At 44.1% G+C, this 22,053-nt stretch overlaps 1 protein-coding gene across 9 annotated transcripts in view; it reads left to right on the top strand.

Moving 5' to 3' along the window:
* ST3GAL3 (ST3 beta-galactoside alpha-2,3-sialyltransferase 3) overlaps window positions 1–22,053 on the top strand; it is a 183,484-nt gene that overhangs the window by 103,469 nt on the left and 57,962 nt on the right. For all 9 annotated transcript variants that reach the window (XM_035018781.1, XM_035018786.1, XM_035018780.1 and 6 more), the window contains one exon: window positions 3,931–4,023. In XM_035018781.1, coding sequence (XP_034874672.1) covers window positions 4,004–4,023 — 20 coding nt within the window. In that variant the 5' untranslated portion in view covers window positions 3,931–4,003. The remainder of the gene's footprint in view (window positions 1–3,930; window positions 4,024–22,053) is intronic.

The raw sequence follows: 22,053 nt of genomic DNA, 5'->3' as shown, positions 1-22,053 counted from the left end.
ATGGATTGGCCGCCCCCAAATGTGGGTGAATGAAGAGACTAACGATAATGCAAGAAGAGCCAGCAGATCTGTAATAATGGAGTCAGATGGAAGAGGGAGTCAGAGGAGATAGAAATTATCCTTAAGGAGAAAAGTTTCATCTTGGAGCTGAAAAGATCTATGGCAGTGTTAAGTAGCCTTTCTTTCATTAGTCTACTTCAGAAAGAAAGAAAAATGAAAATGTTTAATGACAGAATAGGGTTACTAAAGCTAACCTAAGCTGCTTCTGCCATTTCCCAAGTCATGTTCCAGACACAGATCTCTAGTAATTGGAGAAATGCATCTTCATCAGGAAGCTTAGGGAGGATAGCATTGAAGAAGCAGTGGTGGGGCCAGCCCTGGGCCGAGGGTTCTTATCTGTGTGTTCACGCAAGTCCTCCCGACAATAATATTGGCTAGCTCTGATTAAATTGCTATACTGGCTTGAAAGGACACTACTATTTATTCACTGTTGCTTGTCAAGCAGCATGCCAGGTGTTACCTACACGGTCTTGTTCCATTGTCATGACCAGGTAGCTTGGTTCTGCTGGGGAAGGGACTGGTGCTTAAACCAAGTGTTGCAAAGATGACTAGGCAGTCACTGGCCAGTGTGGAGCAGGGTGAGCAGAGGAAGGCCAGCCCTCCTACTTTTGTATTAGGTCCTTCCCCCTGCTTCCCCCCTCCCACCTCCTCAAGGACAGTCCTATCTGCCACATCAGGAGTTTCCCTCTTATTCCAACCAACTTACAAACGTGCTAAATTGTCTCCTAACCTCAAAAACATCTTTCCCTGCTTCCTCCCTTCAACTATTGCCCCATTTCTCTGTCTCCCCTTATAGCAAAAACAGTAGTCTCTATTCCATGACTCCACTCATTCTGTTTTCTCTTAAACCCAGTGAAATCAGCCTTTCACCCCCACTCTCCAGTGAACCAGCTCTTGTCAAGGTCAGGAGTAACCTCCATGTTGCCAAAGCCAGCTGTCAAGCCAGTGGCCACACCTTGCCAGGCCTTCCACTGTGTTCAGTGCAGGTGGTTGCTATGTCCTTGAGATACTTCCTGGCCTTTGGCAACTGAGAGAACACTCACTCTCTCCAGATTAGTGTTCTGTCTCATGGACTGCTCCTTCCAGCCTCTCGAAGCCTCCTCACCTCCCAAACATTGATCCCTGAATGCACTCTCCCACTGGGTGTCATTCAGTGACGCTCCCCTATCATAGAATCCAAACTTGAGTGAAGCATTCATCATTCATCATGATTTGGATGCCCGCCTCTGCCACCTCATCTCTCACATAGCATTGGTGTGGTGCTCGGTGCTCCAGAGGACAGCCAGCCCCTCCAAGTGTGCTTTCTCACCACATCCTCCCAAGGTCCCTGGGAATTGAGTGGTTCCCACTTGCAGATGAGGAAGCCAAGAATCAGATTTTCCATCACTTGCCCAAGTCACACCACTTGCCAGTGTCCTCTGTGAGTTTCTCATTCCAGATCCTGTGCTCTTCCCATTTACAACCCTTTGCTTGGCCTGATCCTTAAACTCTATGCTCCTGGGTGAAGCAGGGGAGTAGAAGTGTGGTTCCTTCTCTTGGGTTCCAGTCTGTCTGCCTGGATTTCCTCTTGAGTGCAGTGGTTCACACTCTTCACCCCAGGGGCTTGGTAGTCACGTTTGCAGGACAATGGATGCTCTTACTGGTTGAAATGCTAAATCGCCCAAAATGAAAGGCCAGCTGGAGAGTATGAGAAGAACAAGGGCTGAATGATTTGATCAGACATCTGTGGGGGCCTCCTGGCATTTGGAGTGTGAGTGCCTTAGAGAAACTAACTATTCTGGCCTGAGAGAGTTGGCGACTGTTAATCTTGGTGGTTTTGACCGCTAACTGCCCCAGAGGTCCCAGGGTGCTGTATGACTCAGAATCCCCAACACTCCCCCTATTCTTCTCTCCCTGGGGTAGTCAGGAGGCCACTGCTAAGGCATTTTAATTTGGTAATAACTTGACCTGGCCCACTGTCCTCGGGGCTGTATGTTTTAGAAGTTACTGTTGCCTTCTAAATGGGGGGTTGATTTAGAGCTGCTCATCCTCGACATCTGGCTACCTTGCACTATCATGGGAAGAGCCTTCCTGGCTGGGTTCTGGCTTCCCTGTGCTCCACCTGGCCAGTGCCCCCTCTTCTCCGTGAGAGATTACCTGAGTCCGCAGACCTTGGGCTGCACATTTTGTTTCGGAAGTAAGTTGTTTACATAAGAAAATACTGTTACGTGAATTCTCTTGTTAAACCTTTGACTTTCTTTGGCCTACCAAAGTCTCAACTCTGGCTTAGCACGGGCATTTGCATCTGCATTTCTGGCTTTACATTTCCTTGGTAGGAAAGGCTAAAAAAAAAAAAAAAAAAAAATTTTTTTTGCAAGAAATTGCACATGGATACAGATGAGTTTGTCTAAATTCAGTGAGCAGTTCCTCTGTGCCCGGCCCCGGGCTAGGCCCACACGGGCACACGAGTGAATCACACATGACACACGATGGGCAGCGGCATCATCGTTTCTGGCTCTCCAGGCCAGGCGCCAGCCCCTGTTCCCCCAGACCTGCCCCACCCAGTTCCTGCAGAAGGCAGCCCCGAGGGGAGACTTACCAGGGGGCCCCAGCACGGTAGAGCATCTGGGCATCAGCGTGTTGGCCGCGGGCCCAAGGGTGGAGGCGGGGGAGGTTGGGTCTGGGAACTGGCAGCCCGCCAGGGCTCCCTCAGGTGCCCCAGCATGCAGGGCCTCCAACCTCGCAGTCGCTGAATGAGCCCTCTTCTTCCGCTGTAGTTTTCTCGGGACTGCACTGGCAAGGATTTTTCGTGGTGGGGCCGTGACTCCAGCCCCGCATGGGACACCTAAGGACATGGAAGCCCAAAGACGTGAAGTGATTTGACTGCAGTTGCCACCACAAAACCAGAACTAGGACACACAAGTCTTCTGAAAAAATATTCCGCAGATATTCAGCAAACACTCTGACTTGGGGGCTCCTGAGATTGTCTTGATTTCAATACAAGTGCAGTGAGACTGTATCAGAGTCATTTTGTTCCTTCAGAAAATTATAGGCATCTTCTGTGGGCCCATCTCTTCACAAGGGACTGGAGATGCAGGGTTAAATCAGACTCCGGCCTTGGGAATTTGCAGTATAATGAGGGAGACATACTACCAACTATTACAGTACAGTATGGCATGTAATGTGGGTGGCAGGGGGACGGACCATGGGGCACAGGGGAGGCACTTAGGCCAACCTGGGGGTTGGGAATTACTCCCAGTGAAGTTGAGACCTGAGCTTAGTTGTGAAGGACCAGTAGGCATAGCCAGGTGAAGAGGGACAAGGAAGAACATTCCAGGCAGAGAGAATAGGAGAGCAGGAGAGCATCTCCAGCTAAACATCTAATCATTACAGCAATAGCCCCAACATATATTTGACTTCAGGACACTAAGAGTGGTTCCCACTGGCTGGGTCATTGAATGTCTGTGTGGAGAGAATAGAAGCAGGCATGGCTGGTATGTAAGGCCCCACAATGAAGCTTGAAAGGGCAGTGCCTGTGACGGTCAAAGCCTGGGCAGCTCTCTCCCTAGGTCTGGGAGCCTGGATGGAGTTCCTGCTTTCCTTGGTATTAAGCTTGCTGCAAAGAATCTGTGCAAAACCCAGTGAGTTCCTTTTATGAAATTCTATAAGAGGGGCCTTGCTAATTTATCTACCTATTATTCCTTTAGGGCTTTGGGTTTGGGATTCCCCCCTTCCCCCCACAAAGCCTTGGTATAGAAAAGGGGCTGAAAGGCTGATTGTAGAGAATGAAGCTTTATTCAAAGTTTAAAAAAACCTACAGCTCTCCAAGAACTAATACCCTACTGATTGCTCAGTGCCTGGCAAGCTGTGACTTTCCTTCTCTTCCCATAGGCCTGCTGAGTTAGCCACCAAGTACGCAAACTTTTCAGAGGGAGCTTGCAAGCCTGGCTATGCTTCAGCCCTGATGACTGCCATCTTTCCCCGGTAAGTGCTCCTGTTTCTTCCCGCGGCCCGTGGGAGGTCTGGGTCCGTGGCCCGGGAGTCAGAAACCCAGTGCTATACAAGTGATGTGCTCTGAGAACGCAAGATTCTGTTCTGACTTACCTCTGTGTCCTTGAGTCTGCGGGTGCCTGGAAAGGACTTGTTTTGGGTGGTTCCTACCCCAGTCCCATTCTACGCCCTTGCTATACCTTACCCCATCCTGCCTCTGGGAGCTTACACCTGCCGGCCCAGCCTGTCTCTGTGGAGGGGAGGGAGCGGGTCGAACCTATGTGGTTGCTCCTTGGAAGCCAGGTACCCAAGGGCAGCTGGACAAGGCTACCCGGCACAGAGGCTCCGAGCCATGGTATCAGAACTACGTGGCTTCAGGGAAGCATATCCAAATAAAGCAGGGAACAAAGAGGAGTTTCAGAGGCTGGCCGTTCCAGCACCTTTCTCTTTGTCCACTTTGCATTCTGGAGTTCCCGGCTTCCTGATACCAAGCTTGCTGAAAGAAGCTGTGCCAAACCCTGGGAGTTCCTTTTACCACTGCCGAGGGGCCTTGCTTCCGTATCTGACTTTTCTGCTCGAGTTTTCTTTCCATGAAGCCGTGGTGTAGAGACGGTCCTGACATGCCAGAATGGACTTTGTCTGCAGTCTGGAGTGCAGCGAGACTATCAGGGTCATTTTGTTCCTTCAGAAAGTTCTCAGAGTGTCTGACTTAGAGTGGCTGGGGGAAAGCCTGCCCCAGGATGCTCTGGGAGTCGGGCTGTAGCACTTGCACCACAGGAGGGGTCCTGGAGGTGGCCTCTTGGGGTGGGATCTGTTCACTGGAGGAATGGCTTGCATCCCATCCCTGAGCAGGCTGAGGTTAGGGCACACAGCATACTTGCAGAGGAATGCTGAGAAACAGCTTGCCCAAAGTGAATCCAGAATATTTGGTTTTTATGCTTCTTTTTTCTTTTTTTTAAGATTTTATTCATTTATTTGAGAGAGAGAGAGAGAGAGAGCACAAGCAGGGGGAGCAGCAGAGGGAGAGGGAGAAGCAGACTCTGAGCAGGGAGACAGATGCGTGACTCCATCCCAGGACCCTGAGATCATGACCTGAGCTGAAAGCAGACACTTAATGACTGAGCCGCCCAGGCGCCCCTTTCCTTTTCTTTTTCTAATGTGAGCAATCCAAGTTTAGCTCCTTGTCTAAAATAGGGGCTCTGCTAGCTGAATATCTGGTGTCTAGATGGAGATCTCTTTGTCCAGGGTCTGCCTTCTGACTTCATTCCAAATAATTTTCTTCCCCCAGCTATTTATTGAGTACCTCTAGAGTGTCTGGTGCTATGTTCCATATTCTTATAAATGTTTTCTTAGGCTTACTTGACTCAGTCCTCTGGGCCAGACACTTGTGAGTTTTCCTTGACCTGGATATAGGTGTGGTTTGTCTTTTTTTTTTTTTCCCCTTTTTCCAGTTGAAAGTAATACAAGCATATGGTTAAAGAAATAATAACTGAAAATGTGCAGAAGGGTATACGCTCCTGCTCCAGATCCCTGCCCCAGAGACGGTAGTACCATAAATAGAAGCATCACGTATTTATTGTTTTGTATCTTGCTTTTTGCTCCTAACAATGTATGTTAGAGATTATCCTCTTACCAGCATATATGGTACTCTTATTTGTTTAATGATTACATAACATACAACTGTATGGATATATCATAATTTTTTAAAAAGTAAGATTTATTGAAGTTTAATTTATGTGCAGTAAAATCGACTTTTTGATATAGTTGTAGGGATTTTGATAAATGCATACCTTTGAGCAACCACCACAACAGTCCAACAGAACATTTCTATCATCAGCCCCTGAAAGTTCCCTTGTGCTGCTTTGTAGTTAATCCCTCCCCTGACCCCCAGCCCCTGACGACCACTGATCAGTTTTCTGTCCCTGTAGTATTTCCAGAATTTTATATTAATGGAATCATACAGTGGGAAGCCTTTTGAGTGTGCCTCTTTCATTCGGTATAATGTATTGAGATTCATATGTGTGTTGTATGTGTCAGTTCCTTTTTATTGCTGAATGGCGTTCCATTGTATGGATGTAACATAGTGTGTTTACTCAGTAGTCAAAAGACATTTGGGTAAATTCTAGTTTGGGGTGATTATAATGAAAGCCATTATAAACATTTGTATATAGGATGTATGTTTAACTCTACAGGATTTTACCAAACTGTTTTCCAAATTGACTGTACTGTTTTGCTTTCCTGCCATCAGTGTATAAGAGTTCCAGCTGCTCCACATCTCTGCCATCAGTGTTTTTAGTCGTAGCTATCCTAATTTATAGTGATACCTCACTGTGGTTTTAATTTGCATTTTGCTAATGACTAATGATATTCCACTTCATTTTCATGTGCTTATTTGGCATTCTTTTCTCTTTGAGGAGTTGTCCAAATCTCTTGCTGTTTTTTAAATTGCTTGTCTTCTTATTGAATTGTAAGACAACTTTACATATTCTGGATAGAAGACCTCTGTCAGATGGATTTGCAAATATTTTCTTCCAGTCTATGGCTTGTCTTTTCATTCTCTTAATAATGTCTTTTATAGAGCAGAAGTTTTTAATCATGATGAAGTCCAGTTTATCAATTTTTTTCTTTTATGGATTTTGCTTTTGGTGTTTTATCTAAGAAATCTTACCCTAGTCCAAAGTCAAAAGGTCTTTCCTTATGTTTTCTTCTAAAATTTTTATAGTTTTAGCCCTTACATTTAAGTCTATGACCCGTATCAAGTTAATTTTTGTATATAGTTTTGCATATGTATGTTCAGTTGTTCCAGAACCATTTGTTGAACACTAGTCTGTCTTCGTTGAATTGTGTTGGCATATTTGTTGAAAATCAGCTAAACATGTATATGTGGGTCTCTTTCTGGAATTCTTGTTCCATTCCATTGATGTTTATGTCTATCCTTGCACCAATATCACACTAATATCATACATAGACAATCATGTCTCCTATTAATAAAGACAGTTTTATTTCTTCCTTTTCAATCTGGATGCCTCTTTTTCCTTTTTCTGGCTCGTTGCACTGGCTAGACTCTTCAGTACAGTGTTGAATAGATGAGGTGAAAGTGAATATACTTGTCTTGTTTTCTAGTCTCAGGGGGAAAGCATTTAGTCTTTCACCATTATGGTGTTAGCTGTAGGTTTTTCATAGGTAACCTTTTCGGATAGAGGGCGTTCTCTTCTATTTCTAGTTTGTTGAGAACGTTTATAATGAATAATGTTGGATTTTGTCAAATGCTGCTTTTTCGGCATCTTTTGACATGACAGTGGCTTTTCTTCTTTAATCTGTTAATATGGTGAATCACAATGATTTGTTTTTCATTGATTGATTTTTGAATGTTAAACCAACCTTTTATTACTGGAATAAACTTCATTTGACTCTAATGTATTGTTCTTTTTATATATTGCTGGGTTCAATTTAGTAGTGTTTTATTAAGGATTTTTGTTTCTCTGTTCATCTGAAATATTGGTCTTTAGTTTTCTTGTAATGTGTTTAGTTTTGGCATCAGGGTAATGCTGACATCATAGGACAAGTGAGAAAATACTCCTTCATCTGCAGTTTCCTGAAAGTTTTGTGTAGAACCGATAATAATTTTCTTTAAATGATTGATAGGATTTATCAACAAAGATATCTAGGGCTACCTAGGTTTTGTATTAAGAAAATCCCTTTGGGGCTCCTGGGTGGCTCAGTTGGTTGAGTGTCTGACTTTTGGTTTCCGCTCAGGTCACCATCTCATGGGTTGTGAGAGCAAGCCCCATGTGGGGCTCCATACTCAGTGGGGAGTCTGCTTGAGATTTTCTCCCTCACCCTCTGCTCCTCCCACTCATGCCCTCCCTCTCTCTCTCTCTCTCTAATACATAAATAAATCTTAAAAAAAAAAAAAAGAAAATCCCTTTCTGGGAAGGTTTATGTATTTATTTTAAGTTTTTTTTTTTTTTAAGATTTTACATATTTTATTTATTTATTTATTTATTTTAAAAAAGATTTTATTTATTTATTTGACAGAGAGAGACACAGCGAGAGAGGGAACACAAGCAGGGGGAATGAGAGAAGGAGAAGCAGGCTTCCTGCCGAGCAGGGAGCCCGATGCCGGGCTCGATTCCAGGACCCTGGGATCATGACCTGAGCCGAAGGCAGACACTTAATGACTGAGCCACCCAGGCACCCCATAGAAATGTAATTCTTAATTAAAAAAACCTTCCCAGAGGGGCACCTTATCTTATCTTTATTATTTCCTACCTTACAATTATTTGGGGTTTAATTTGTTCCTTGTTTCTTGAGATAGAAGATTAGACCACCGATTTGATGCTTTGATTCCTTGATTTCATGCTATAAATTTCCCTCTGTAAACTGTATCAGCTGGGGCACCTGGGTGGCTCAGTCGGTTAAGTGTCTGCCTTTGGCTCATGATCCCAGGGTCCTGGGATGGAGCCCCACATCGGGCTCCCTGCTCAGTGGGGAGTCTGCTTGTCCCTCTCCCTCTGCCCCTACCCTCCAGCTTGTGCTCTCCCTCTCTCTCTCTCTCCTCTCAAATGAATAAAGTCTTTTAAAAAAACTGGATCAGCTACATCCCACAAATTTTGATGTTGTATTATTTTCATTGAGTTAAAGGTATTTTCTAACTTCACTTGTGATTTCTACTTTGACCCATGGGTTCTTTTGAAGGGTTTTGCTTACTTTCCAAATATTTGAGGATGTTCCAAATATCTTTGTGTTGCAGATACCTGGTTTATTTTTGTTGTGATCACAGAATATTTTTTGTATGATTTTAATACTTCTAAGTTGATTGAGAACTGAGTTGTGTGATAAAATGTGGTCCACTTTGGTGAATATTCTGTGTGCATTTGAAATTTTTATGCTGTTATTGGGTATTCTATAAATGGCAATTAGATTAGGTTGGTTGATACTGTGTTTCAAGTCTCTTATATCCTTACTGATTTTCCATCAGTTATTGACAGAGGGATGTCGAGGTCTCCATTTGTTAGTTTTTGCTTCACATATTTTGAAGCTGTGCCATTTAGTGTATGTACAGTTAGGATGGTTATACTCCCTTGCTGTGAACAGATTCCTTCAATGTTTTGAAATGTCCCTTTTTCCCTGGTGTAATAATCCTTGTTCTGAAATCTTCCTTGTTTATGTAGCCACTCCAGCCTTTTTAGAGTTAGCTTCATTGTGCTTTATGTTTTCCCATATTTTTATTTTTGTGTGTATTGTGGGGGGAAGCATATATTTGTGTTTACCCTTGAGCCTCAGAGAAGTTGGGTCTCAGGGCTGGTTCACTCAGAGTGGGTCTTTTTTATGTTTAACTATCTGTGTCTTTATAATTAAAGTGAGTTTCTTGTAGACAGCATGTAGTTGAGTCTTGCTTTTTTATCCAATCTGGCGATGTCTGCCTTTCATTGCAGTGCTTATACCATTTACATTTAATGTAATCCAGTGTGGTTGGGTTTAAATCTGTCTTGTTACTCATTTTCTGTTGTTTGTTTGTTTTTTCTTTCTTTTTCTACCTTCTTTTGGACAAATTGAATGTGTTTTATGGCTTCATCTTACCTACACTATTGGCTTAATAGCTATGCCTCTTTGTTTTATTTTTTCATGATTGTTCTAGAGTTTACAATATGCCTTTAATTTAGAATTTACTTTCATATAATATTATAGGACTTCACTTGGAGTTTAGGAACCTTACAACAGTATAGTTCCATTACCCCTCCCATCCTTTGTGCAAAATAGCATTACATCTATGTATTATAAACCCACATATCATTGTCCTTATTTATTTTTGTTTTAAACAGTTATCTAAAGTGATTTAGAAATGAACTGGAAAAGGCATCCTGTAGAGTGGGAGAAGATATTTACAAATCATATATCTCATGTGGAGTTATATTTAGAATATATAAAGAACTACAACTCAACAACAAAGCAACTGATTAAAAAATGAGCAAAGGACTTGAATAGATATTTCTCCAAGGAAGATATACAGAGGGCCCAACAAACACCTGGAAAACTGTTCAACATCACTAATCATTAGGGAATGCAAATCAAAACCACGATGAGCTATCATCTTATCCCCATTAGGATGGTTGCTATCAAAAAAGAAAGAGAGCGTGAGAAAGAGAAAATAACAAGTGTTGACAAAGATGTAGAGAAATTGGAACCCTTGTACACTGTTGGCCAGAATGTAAAATGGTGCAGCCACTATGGGAACAGTATGATAATTCTTCAAAAAAATTGAAAATGGAATGACTAGGTGACCCAGCAATTCCATTTCCGGGTATATACTCAAAAGAAATGAAAGCAGGGTCTCAAACTGATATATATATATATATTTTTTTTTTTTTTTTAAGATTTTTTTTATTCATCTATTCATGAGAGACAGAGAGAGAGAGAGAGGCAGAGGGAGAAGCAGGCTCCCAAGGAGCAGAGAGCCCGATGAGGGACTCAATCCCCTGAGCCAAAGGCATACGCCCAACCATCTGAGCCACCCAGGCGCCCTCAAACTGATATATATTTTTTTAATTAACATATAATGTATTATTTGTTTCAGGGGTACAGGTCTGTGATTCATCAGTATTACACAATTCACAGTGCTCATCATAGCAAACTGATATTTGTACACCCATGTTCATAGCAGTGTTATTTTACAATAGCCAAAGCAACCCAAGTGTCTCTCAAGAGATGGAAGGATAAACAAAATGTGGTATACTCATACAATGGAACATTATTCAACCTTAAAAAAAGAAGGAAATTTTAATATGCTACGACATGTTTGAGCCTTAAGGACATTATGCTAAGTGAAATAAGCCAGTCATAGAAAGAAAAATACGTTTGAGTTTGATAAGTTCTTTATAGATTTTGGATACTAGCCCTTTATCTGATATGTCATTTGCAAATATCTTCTCCCATTCTGTCGGTTGTCTTTTGGTTTTGTTGATTGTTTCCTTTGCTGTGCAAAAGCTTTTTATCTTGATGAAGTCCCAATATAGACTCACTTTTGCCCTTGCTTCCCTTGCCTTTGACGATGTTTCTAGGAAGAAGTTGCTGCGGCTGAGGTCGAAGAGAAAAAAAAAAAGAAAAATACGTTTAATTCCACTTATATGAAGTACATAGAGTAGTCAAGTTCACAGAGACAGAAAACAGAACCATGGTTGCCAGGGGTTGGGCAGGGAGGGGAAATGGGAAGTTGTTGTTTAGTGAATATAGAGTTTCAGTTTTGCAAGATGAAAAGAGTTCTGGAGATTGGTTGCGTAATGTGTATGTATATACTTTAATTAGTACTGAATTGTACACTTAAAAATGTTTAAGATGGGGTGCCTGGGTGGCTCAGTCGTTAAGCGTCTGCCTTCAGCTCAGGTCATGATCCCGGGGTCCTGGGATCGAGCCCCGCGTCAGGCTCCCTGCTCGGCGGGAAGCCTGCTTCTCCCTCTCCCACTCCCCCCGCTTGTGTTCCCTCTCTCGCTGTGTCTCTCTCTGTCAAATAAATAAATAAAATCTTAAAAAAAATGTTTAAGATGGGGGCAACTTGCATGTGACTTTTGATCTTGGGGTTGTGATTTTGAGCCCCATGTTAGACATAGAGCTTACTTTAAAAAAATGTTTAAGATGGGGGCACGTGGGTGGCTTAGTCCATTAAGCGTTCGACTCTTGATTTTGGCTCAGGTCATCATCTCAGGGTCCTGGGATTGAGCCCTGCATCAGGCTCCATGCTCAGAGGGGAGGCTGCTTGAGGATTCTGTCTCTTCCTCTTCCTCTGTCCCTCCTTGTGCTTACATAGTCTCTCTCTCAAATAAATAAATCTTTAAAAAAAAGTTTAGATGATATGTGTATTTTACCACAATTTAATTAAAAAAAATTTTTTTAAGAGTTTATTTTTAAGTAATCTCTACACCCAACGTGGGGCTTGAACTTGAAACCCTGAGACCACAGGTCAGTCGCATACTCTACCAACTGAGCCAGCCAGGTGCCCCCAATTTTTAAAAAAAATTTTAATGAGAGGGAAGTCTGTTTTAGTTATCCACAGACTTATTTTTACTGTGGGTCTTTCTTCCTTTGTATAGATACATATTTCCATATGGTTTCCCTTTTCATCTGCTTGAAGAACTTCTTGTAATGATTCCTGTGAGTCAGATTTAATGGCAGTGCAGTCTTTCAGCTTTGGTTTCTCTGATAAAGTCTTTATTTTACATTAAGTTTTCTAAGTTTTTTGGGAGGGGGTGGGGAACGATTTCATACACACCAAGTACTTCAAAGTTATAACTTTATTTTCTTTTGGCTTACATAATTTCTAATGAAAGTCTCTGTCATTCTTTTCTTGTTTTACCTCATATGTAATGTCTTTATCTTCCTCTGGCTGCTTTTTGAGATTTTTCTCTTTTTCACTGATTTTCAGTAATTTGATTATGATGTGCCTTATTGTGGTTTTCTTTAATTTAGTTTGGGATTTTTTTCTTAGCTCCTTGCACCTATGGGTTCATAATTGTTGGTGTTTTAAAAATCAGATTTGGACTTTTTCTTGTCCTTATTTTTTTCAAATATTTTTCCTACTCCACCTCTCTTCCCAGGATTCTAGGGAATCCCACAGGCCACTGATGCTCTTCCCCCACTGACCCCAATCTTATTTCTCTCTGTGCCTCATTTTGGATAATTGACATTGCTATGTTTTCACGTCCACTGAGTTTTCTTTTGTAGTGTCCAGTCAGGTATTTATCCCATCTGGTGTATTTTCATATCAGATATTGAGTTTTTAATCTCTCGAGTTCCATTTAGGTCTTTTTATATCTTTCATTTCTTTTCTTGTTACGCTCATGTGTTCCTCTACCTTCTTGAACATGTGGAATATATTTACAATAGCTGTATTCACGTCCTTGTCTGCTAATTCCATCATCTCTGTCATTTCTGGGATGGTTTCTATTGATGATTTCTCTCCTGGTTATAGCCCATATTTTTTGGTTCTTTGTATTCCTGCCTGGTAATTTTTTATTAGATTCTAGGCATTGCAAAGTTTACATTTTTCTGTGCTAGATTTTGTCATATTCTTTCAAAGAGCCCTTGATTTTTTTGCTTGGGCATGTGGTTGAGTTACTTGGAATCAGCTGTAGCCCTTTGAGGCTTGCTTTTAACACTGTTAGTGCAGTCTTTTGTCTGGGGCTAATTTATCCCCAGTTCTAATGTGGTACCATTCTGAGGACTCGACCCCATGCCTTGTGCTTTATGAGGTATTTCCACTTTGATTTATTTCCACTCAGGTTTGTGTGAATACTAACAATTCCCAGCCCTGTATGAGCATCAGGAATTGTTTGGTCTACTGTTTCCTGGTGGTCTTTTCTCAGCCTCAGATTTTCCTCGCATATATACACAGAGAAGTGCTTGGCCAAAGATCTGAGGGGACCCCTTTGCAGATCTCTAGAGCTTTCTGTGCAGCTCTGTCCTCTATACTGGTCTTCTCCACAAATTCTAACCTCTTTGGTCTTCTAAATTGTGACCTGTTTCCTCAACTCTGGAAGACCACTGGGCTCTCTTTGGGTTCCTCATCCCTGTACTGGTCTGAAAACTGTTTTTTCCATGTATTTTGACTTGTTTTCTAGTTGTTTAAGGTAAGAGGTTAAATCCCATAGGGATGGGATCACAGTTATTCCATCATGGCTAGAAACAGAAGTCCCTTATTCTGTTTTACATGGCATCCATTGTACAGATGTATAATAGTTTAATTAGGTAATTCCCTATTGATGGACTTTTAGGCAATTTCTAATCTTTACTATTACAAATATTATTACATCACTGAATAACCTTTTCTATACATCATTTCCTACACATGTGAGATCACCTAGAATAAAGAAAAATATTTCTGGATCACAGTTACAGGCATTTGCAACTTTGAAAGTTACTGGCAAATTGCCCTCAGTAAGCAGTTTTTGGATTTACATCCGCACAGAGTAGTTTGTGAAGGTGCCTTCTTCTATGCTTTCTTCCAGTCCTTTTATAACTTTATTATTTATATTTGAATTATTAATCCATCTGGGTTTTTGTTGTGGTTGTTGTTCTGTGTTTTGTTTTGTGTTGTTTTTGGTGTTAAGAGTGATCCCTGGTATTGTAACTTAGGTTTGTTTACTTTTTTTTCCTTGTGGGTAGCTAGCATTTCTTGATATTTTGACCAAATGTACTAAGTAAAATCAGGATTTTGATTTTTATAGCATCAACATTTTTAAAAATTTATTTGAGAGAGAGAGCACAAGCAGGGGGCAGAGGGAGAAGCAGGCTCCTCGCTGAGCAGGGAGCCCAACGTGGGGCTTGATCCCAGGACCCTAGGGTTGTGACCTGAGCCGAAGGCAGATGCTTAACCGACTGAGCCACCTGCTATAGCATCAACATTTGACACAGAAGGTTTTACTGCAATTTTGATGTGTTAGTTTTGGCACAGTCTAAACCATTAAATCTTTATGTTTTGTGTTCTGTGTGTTGTTGTTTTTTTTTTTAACCAAGTGCTGTGTGCAACATACATTCTTACTCTGTTCCTAAGCCTTTCGGCTTCCGGAGCCCAGCCAGTCACTGACTCCCACACCCGGGTACATGTGGGGGAGCAGGTGGAAATGGAAGGGACGCTGATGTGCCAGCCGGTTCTGCCCACAGAGTCCTGCTTCTCAGGGAAGCCAGCCTGTTCCCTCGTAACCATTTGTGCTGTCTGCTGGGAAGTCTTCCTTTCTTTCCCTGAGACTTGCCTGCCTGGAGACATCTTCTGCTAATGAGAGAGACAGGGAAGAGGGGGCATAAGGCCCAAAGGAACTCAGATTTATTGAGCACCTGCTCTGCTGTGAGCACTGGTGCTCTCATGGAAGGGGAAGTCTTCTACCTCCTCCACCCCCTGCACCCACCCAGGTACTCTTTGCTCGATCTCTGCCACCGCAGTGTCGTACACATAGCTCTGTCATTGTACTTATAGTTATCTCTTGAAATTTCTTCTCCCCTGGCAGGCTGTGAACTTCTCAGCATAGAGACATGGTCTTGTTCATGGCTGCCAACACTTAGCACTTAGTAGGCACTTAATATTTATTTTATGAATGGATATTAATTTCTGCCCTCAGGAAACGGAGAGACCGAGCGTGTGAGGGATGTTGATAGAATAGTCTTTTAATGGAAAGAGCGAAGAAAATAATTATTTTGATGTAGAAGAATTATTTTGACATATACTAATACATGAAAGATTGGAAAGAGATGGGATGTGGAGACAGAAAGTTCTCACAGCTTTCTTACTTAGCATACTGTGTGATCTTGGAAAAGTCTGAATATTACTTATCTCATTAAGTCAAGAAAATGAAATGAGCTGGTGTATCTTAGGGCTACAAATGTTGATCATTCCAGAAAATTTTAATGTTAGATGCTTACTAAATGAATTCCGTTTTCTCAATGACTTTTATCATGATCAGATAAGTTTTTTTTTCAGGAAGGAATAAAGATCCCAGAATAGATCATGATCAACATTAAAAATGTAGTTTTAGGGGCAGGGTGGGTAATGTATGTACGTTTTTAAAGCAAAAAGTATAACTGATGAAACCTTAATTGACACACCCCATTTTCCTGGCAATCCTTTGCTACATACATTTGAGTCACCTTTTGTGCTTTGGTGAACGATTTTTTTTTTTTCTTGGTAATTTCTAAATTTATTTTTGGTGGGGCAGAGGGAGAGAAGAATTTTAAGCAGGCTCCACACCCAGCACAGAGCCCAACCCCTGGCTCAGTCTCACGACCCTGAGATCATGACCTGAGCCAAAATCAAGAGTCAGACACTTAACTGACTGAGCCACCCAGGCGCCCCTTGGTGAAAGATTTAATATCATGTCTTTTAGATGGTGGCCAGTGGAGCCACTCAGCATGGGGAGCAAGCATAGCACGTACAGGCTAAGCCTGGGACAAACAGTTTGAGCAGAAAGCAGAAACCAAGTCCAGGCCATGGCCATGCTCCAGAGCAGGAATAGCAGCAGCAGTGATAGCTAACGCCTCTTGATATATCAGGTCGTCTGCTGAGACCTTTTCCTATCTTTCCTGTTTTAATCCTCCCGACAATCTTATGAGATAGGTGTTGTCACTAATCCAGTTTTAAGTATGGGAAGATGGGGGTGGAAAGAATCGATCAATTTGCTTAAGGTCACCAAGATGGGAAGTGATAAAGCCAAGTTTCGAACCCAAGCACTCTTGACTACAGAGCCCTGCCACATGCTGCTTCCTCTCCTAGCTGCTGTCTCATGATCAGGCTGGCTAGTGGCCAAAGTGCAGAGGTCTACCAGATGGCTGATAAGGTACTGGTGGGGAAATCACCCTCTTGCCCAGCTCTACAGAGGAAAACCTCACTTCTCTTAAGATCCACTTTGCGTTAGAAAGGCCAAGGTGCATGGTGTCTATCTGTGACTGTGTGTATGTGTGATTTTCATACCATTAAGGAATTATTGCCATGGTCCAAGATGGCTGAATTCCCAAGAATGTAGGGATGGCCTTTGAAACCTTGCTGAGCTCTCTGAGCTAGGAAGTCTGGAATATTGACAGAGTCCCAGCTGCGTGTTTTGGGACCCTTGCTTGAGAAGGTACAAGAGGCCTATTGCACTGCCTTCAGGGGTTTTGAAAGCTTGTGGGCTCCTGGCCAGGGTAACTGGGTACCTGGTATCCCCACATTCCAAAGCTCCTTCCTCTCTGCTCTTCCAAGAAGGATCCTGGGATTCTTATTACTTCAATACCAGGGAGGGATGGTGGGATTGAAAGGCATCCCTGCTAAGCTTTGTTGCATACCATAGGTTATAGAGGAGAATAGAGCACTATCCACTTCTACAAAATTATTGTCCTTCCAAACTGGGAGCAAGTTGAGTACCCCGCAACCAAGAGTGTGCAGAGACTCATTACAGTTGCTTTCTCCACTCCTACTGCTTCCCTCCCTGAAACGCTCCTGCTCAGATCACTTGAAAGGACTAACTGACAAATCCAAGGGTAGACCTTCTCTTTTTCTGATCTCTCTCAAGTATTTGGCAGTATTGATCTCTTCCTCCATTTTGAAACTCTCTCCTCTCAGTAATCTTTGTCCAAACTCCCTTCCAGTTCTCCTCCTACTTCTCTGATTGTTCCTTCTCAGGCAAGCAGCCTTCTTTTCCTGTGCCCAGCTCTAAATGCTGATGTCTGCCAGGGCTCAGTTATGGTCCTCTGCACTTCTTACTTGACAGTATCAGCTAACAACTGTGTGCCAATGACTCTTAGCTCCTGATCTTGGGACCCAGATACCCAAATTCCTGCTGGACAGCTCCACTTGGATGACTCTCAAGCATCTCAAACTCAGTGTGCCCAACTCACTGAATTTCTGTTAAATCTAATCAGTCCATATTGCCTATTTCAGAGTGTCACCTGAGCCAGAATCTGAGAGGTCTTCTTTCTCCTTCTCTCAACCAAATATCCAATTAGTCATCGTGTCCTGACACTTCTGCCCTCTATAATATCTCTTCTCTGAGGTCAGTCCCTTCTCCTGTGCCCTGGTTCTTCAATCTCTCCTAGATCTTGGACCTAAAGACCCAGGAACCTGGATCTTCATTCTCTTTACTGACTCCTTCATACCACTGTTTTATCATACTGAAGTCTCTTGTAGCCCTTGAAAAGTTGCCACATTGGGCACCTGGTGGCTCAGTTGGTTGAGCGTCTGACTCTTGCTTTCAGCTCAAGTCATGATCTCATGAGTTGTGGGATTGAGCCCCATGCCGGACTCTGCGCTCAGCAGGGGGTCTGCTTGAAGATTCTCTCCCTCTACCCGTGCCCCAACTCGCGCTTTCTGTCTCTCTAAAATAAATAAATAAATAAATAAATAAATCTTTTTTTAAAAGTTGCCACATTGGCTCTACTATCCTGTAAACCTAAATGTAATAGCTACTATTTCATTTGTTCAACAAATCTTTATTGAGCACCTCCTATGTGCCAGACACTTTTCTAGGTGCTAGAGCTTCAGCATTGTATAAGATACATATAATCCGGGGCGCCTGGGTGGCTCAGTCATTAAGCGTCTGCCTTTGACTCAGGTCATGATCCCGGGATCCGGGTATCGAGCCCCGCATCGGGCTCCCTGCTCAGCGGGAAGCCTGCTTCTCCCTCTCCCACTCCCCCTGCTTGTGTTCCCTCTCTCGCTGTGTCTCTCTCTGTCAAATAAATAAATAAAATCTTTAAAAAAAAAAAAAGATATATATAATCTGTCCCTCAGAGACCTCAGAGACCATCTGCAGACATACATAGCCAGTGCATATAAAAGATGACACAGTTTCATAGAGCACTTACTATGTGCCAGCCGCTGTGCTAAACATTGTATATTCATTACTTCATTTAGTCTTTGCAGTAACCCTTTGGAATAAGTGTTATTTATGCCCACTTTACAGATGAAAAAGCTATAACTTGGCCACAGTCACAGTAGCACAGAGCCAGGAATCAAACCCACCAGCTCCACCGTATTTCCTGAGTCATGGCTCTGAACCATGAGCCTGTAGGGGAATGCAGACTCCTTTTGATTGGAGAGTGTTTTAAATATTCTCAGTGGGTACCCTGGGTGCTGGGCCTTTCTGGGAAGTGTGGAGCGTTCAGTAACTCAAGCTTCTCTGCACTGTGTCCAAGGGTCTGCAGCCCCTTGTGGGTTAGGCAGGCTAAATACCTGTCCTTGACCTGGACTCCAGCTTGAAGCTGGAGGAGTTGCCATCTGTGTCCTCTTGGTTCCTCTGCTGTCAGTTTTTTCTTTTTTTTAAGATTTTTTTATTTATTTGCGAGAGAGAGAATGAGAGACAGAGAGCATGAGAGGGAGGAGGGTCAGAGGGAGAAGCAGACTCCCTGCCGAGCAGGGAGCCCGACGCGGGACTTGATCCAGGGACTCCACGATCATGACCTGAGCCGAAGGCAGTCGCTTAACCAACTGAGCCACCCAGGCGCCCCATCAGTTTTTTCTTCATGTATTCCTCAGACCTCTGGGAACCAATCCATGATCTGCTTTTAAATTAACACTGCTCCAGGGGCGCCTGGGTGGCTCAGTCGGTTAAACGTCTGCCTTCAGCTCAGGTCATGATCCCAGGCTGCTGGGATGGAGGCCCACATCAGGCTCCCTGCTCAGGGGGGAGTCTGCTTCTCCCTCTCCCTCTGCTGCTTCCTTTGCTTGTGCTTTCTCTCTCTCTCCCACTCTCTGTCAAATAAATAAATAAAATCCTAAAAAAAAAAAATTAACACCATTCCTGTCTCCACCTCCCCCTTCTGCCTCCCCCACCCTTCAAGGAATTTAGCCCCACCAGCCCTCCCTTCCCCGCCCTGTACCCTAGAGCTGGGAATCTCCTTCCTCTTTGCTCTCTACCCTAACCCTTATAGGTGAGTCTGTGGTAAGTGGCTAGAAGTTGTTTTCTGTGGAAAAATCTCCTTCCCTAGATGATTGGGGACCCATACTTCTCTGCACTGGTGACTGTTGCAGAAAATCTACTGGGTTTTCCCTGGTTCTGAATTCATCTGCTGCAGATGAGGGGCTAGGCCTCAGTCTGCTAACTGCTGTGGATGATGTCAGTATCTTTCTCCTGCCGGGTTCAGGACCTGAGGAGCCTTGTCTTGTCCTCTCTCCAGCTTCTCCTCAAGGTGAATGCCAGGCAGAACCCTTGGGAATCAGTCAGTAGGAAACCTGGTATGTGCTATGGAATCAAAAGTGATGTGAGCTGGTCTGCAGTCAGATTTTTGAGAAATTGATAACAAAGTTCTAGAAATATCTATAGCAACTAGAGTAAGTTTATGTCAGTTGAATCTAATAATTAAAAAATGGAGCTTATATTTTATATGTGTTTTAATTTTTCTAGTGATTCATTTTTATTTTATTTCTTTGTTTATTTTAAAGATCTTATTTATTTATTTGACAGAGAGAAAGAGAGAGAGCACAAGTAGGCAGAGAGGAAGGTAGAGGGAGAGGGAGAAGCAGCTGTCCACCGTACAGGGAGCCCAATGTGGGACTCAATCCCAGGATCCTGGGATTATGACCTGAGCCGAAGGCAGGTCTTAACTGACTGAGCCACCTAGGTGCCCATTTTATTTATTTTTAAGAGATTTTTATTTGCGAGAGAGCGAGAAAGAGAGAGCACAGAGGGAGAGGGAGAAGCAGATTCCCCTCTGAGCAGAGAGCCTGATGTGGGGCTCGGTCCCGGGACTTGAGATCATGATCTGAGCCGACGGCGGACGCTTAACCGACTGAGGCACCCAGGCGCCCTTATTTTTATTTTTATTTTTATTTTTTTAAGTAGGTTCCACACCCAGTGTGGAGCCCAATGCGGGGCTTGAACTCAACGCCCCTAAGATCAAGACCTGAGCTGAAATCAAGGGTCAGACGCTTCACCGACTGAGCCACCCAGGTGCCCCCGTTTTTATTATACTTCATAAAAGTATCACTCTGTGACAGACTTGAAGTTTCAAAAGCAAAACAAGCTGGTCCTTATTCACAGATGGCTTGCGAAGCACGGGACTGCAGCGGTAAGAGCCCAGGCTTTGGAAGTGAGTAGGGCGGGCCCTCCCTTTCCTCGTCTATACCTACTGACCTCAAGACGAAGGGAGGCAGCACACACAGACACAAGCACATATCCAGAATATGGGCTCTGCACGCCGTGGGGACAGAAGGCTCTGGAGGCCCAGAGGAAGCCCTTAGGCAGGAGGGGCTGGCGAGAGATGAGTGGGGAATTCCTGGTGCAGGTGATCCCTGAGCCGTGCCGGGAGGATGGGGCTTCAGTACCAAGGTCGCACGAGCCTCCTCCCTCGCAGACCAAGCTGCAGGCTGTGCAGGGCAGCCAGAATCCTAGAGGTGCTTAGAAGCGCAGTCCCTGGTGAGAGCGGGCAGGCAGGCCGGCTGCATTCCTGTGGTATTTGAGGATTGATCTTGTCAGATTAGCAGCTTTGCTTTTCTTGGTTGAGGTACAAGATCCCCACGTGGGGAGCTGAGCTGCTTGTGAAGAGCAAAAGCTGGTGAAAGCACAAAACGTGATCCTGGCCCTTCTCCCAAGCCGAGAGGCTCCAGGCCAGGAACAGCGCTGCAGGGCTCTGTCTCTCTGGCTCCACAGTGAGAGGGAGGGCTCCCGACCGAGCTCCAGCCACACATATCCCAGGGCCGAGGCAGAAGGTGGGCAGAGCCGAGGCCGCTGGCCTTTTCAGGACTGGGTCCTGCCCTCCTGACTCTGTCTGCATTTCGAGGAATGGGGATGGACGGCTGTGTGACTGGCCTCAGGGAACGAGCCAGAGGGAGAAGGGAGAAGCAGTGCTGAAGCCTGACCTCTCCCAGGGGGAGGCAGGACACCAGCCCACCATGCCTGCCTTCGGTCATGAGAGCTTTCTACCGTCCACCCAATGCCACGCATGGAGTCCAGGCCTAGGCATATGAAGTAGCCAGAGGGAAGCCACAGCCCCACCCAGACAGCACGAGTTCAGTGAACCGCTCAGCGGAGAGGTCTGGGCTGGAGGAACAATTTGGAGGTAATTCATACACAAGCCTCAGAGGGTGGACGAGATTGTCCAAGATGATGTGGTCTCTGCTCTTGGGAGACCCTGATGAGGAAAACACAAGCCTGACTCCTGGCAGCATCACAAAGGCAGGTCTGTTGACAGGTGGCCCTGTGGCATCTCCGTGCCTCTTGTGTTGGGACAGACCCATCGTCCTTCCCTGTGTTCCAGGGGCTTAGTCTGGGGAAGTTTCCTGCAGCAGGACCACTTGAGAAGTTTGAAAACAGATGGTTGGAAAAAACAAAAGGACACCCTGTACTCTGTTGCTCAGTCCCTCAGGAAAGAGGGTCTAAGGCCAGAGGCCAACTGCAGAGCTTGCCCAAGAAGCATATCCCCAAATGGAACAAGACCCCCATATGGGGCAAGGCAGTGGTGCCCGGGGCCTGGGCTCAGAAGCCAGCTCTATGGAGCCTAGTGATGGTTCTGTGCTTGCTATCCACACTATCCTTGCTTCCATGCATCCAAGGGTGGCTGTGATCAGTG

Source organism: Mirounga leonina, unplaced genomic scaffold, assembly GCF_011800145.1.
Source record: "Mirounga leonina isolate KUSES-001 unplaced genomic scaffold, KU_Mleo_1.0 Mir_173, whole genome shotgun sequence".
In the NCBI taxonomy this organism is placed as follows: domain Eukaryota; kingdom Metazoa; phylum Chordata; class Mammalia; order Carnivora; family Phocidae; genus Mirounga; species Mirounga leonina.
Note: the sequence above shows the minus strand (reverse complement) of the source record. Positions and strands in the feature narration are given on the sequence as shown.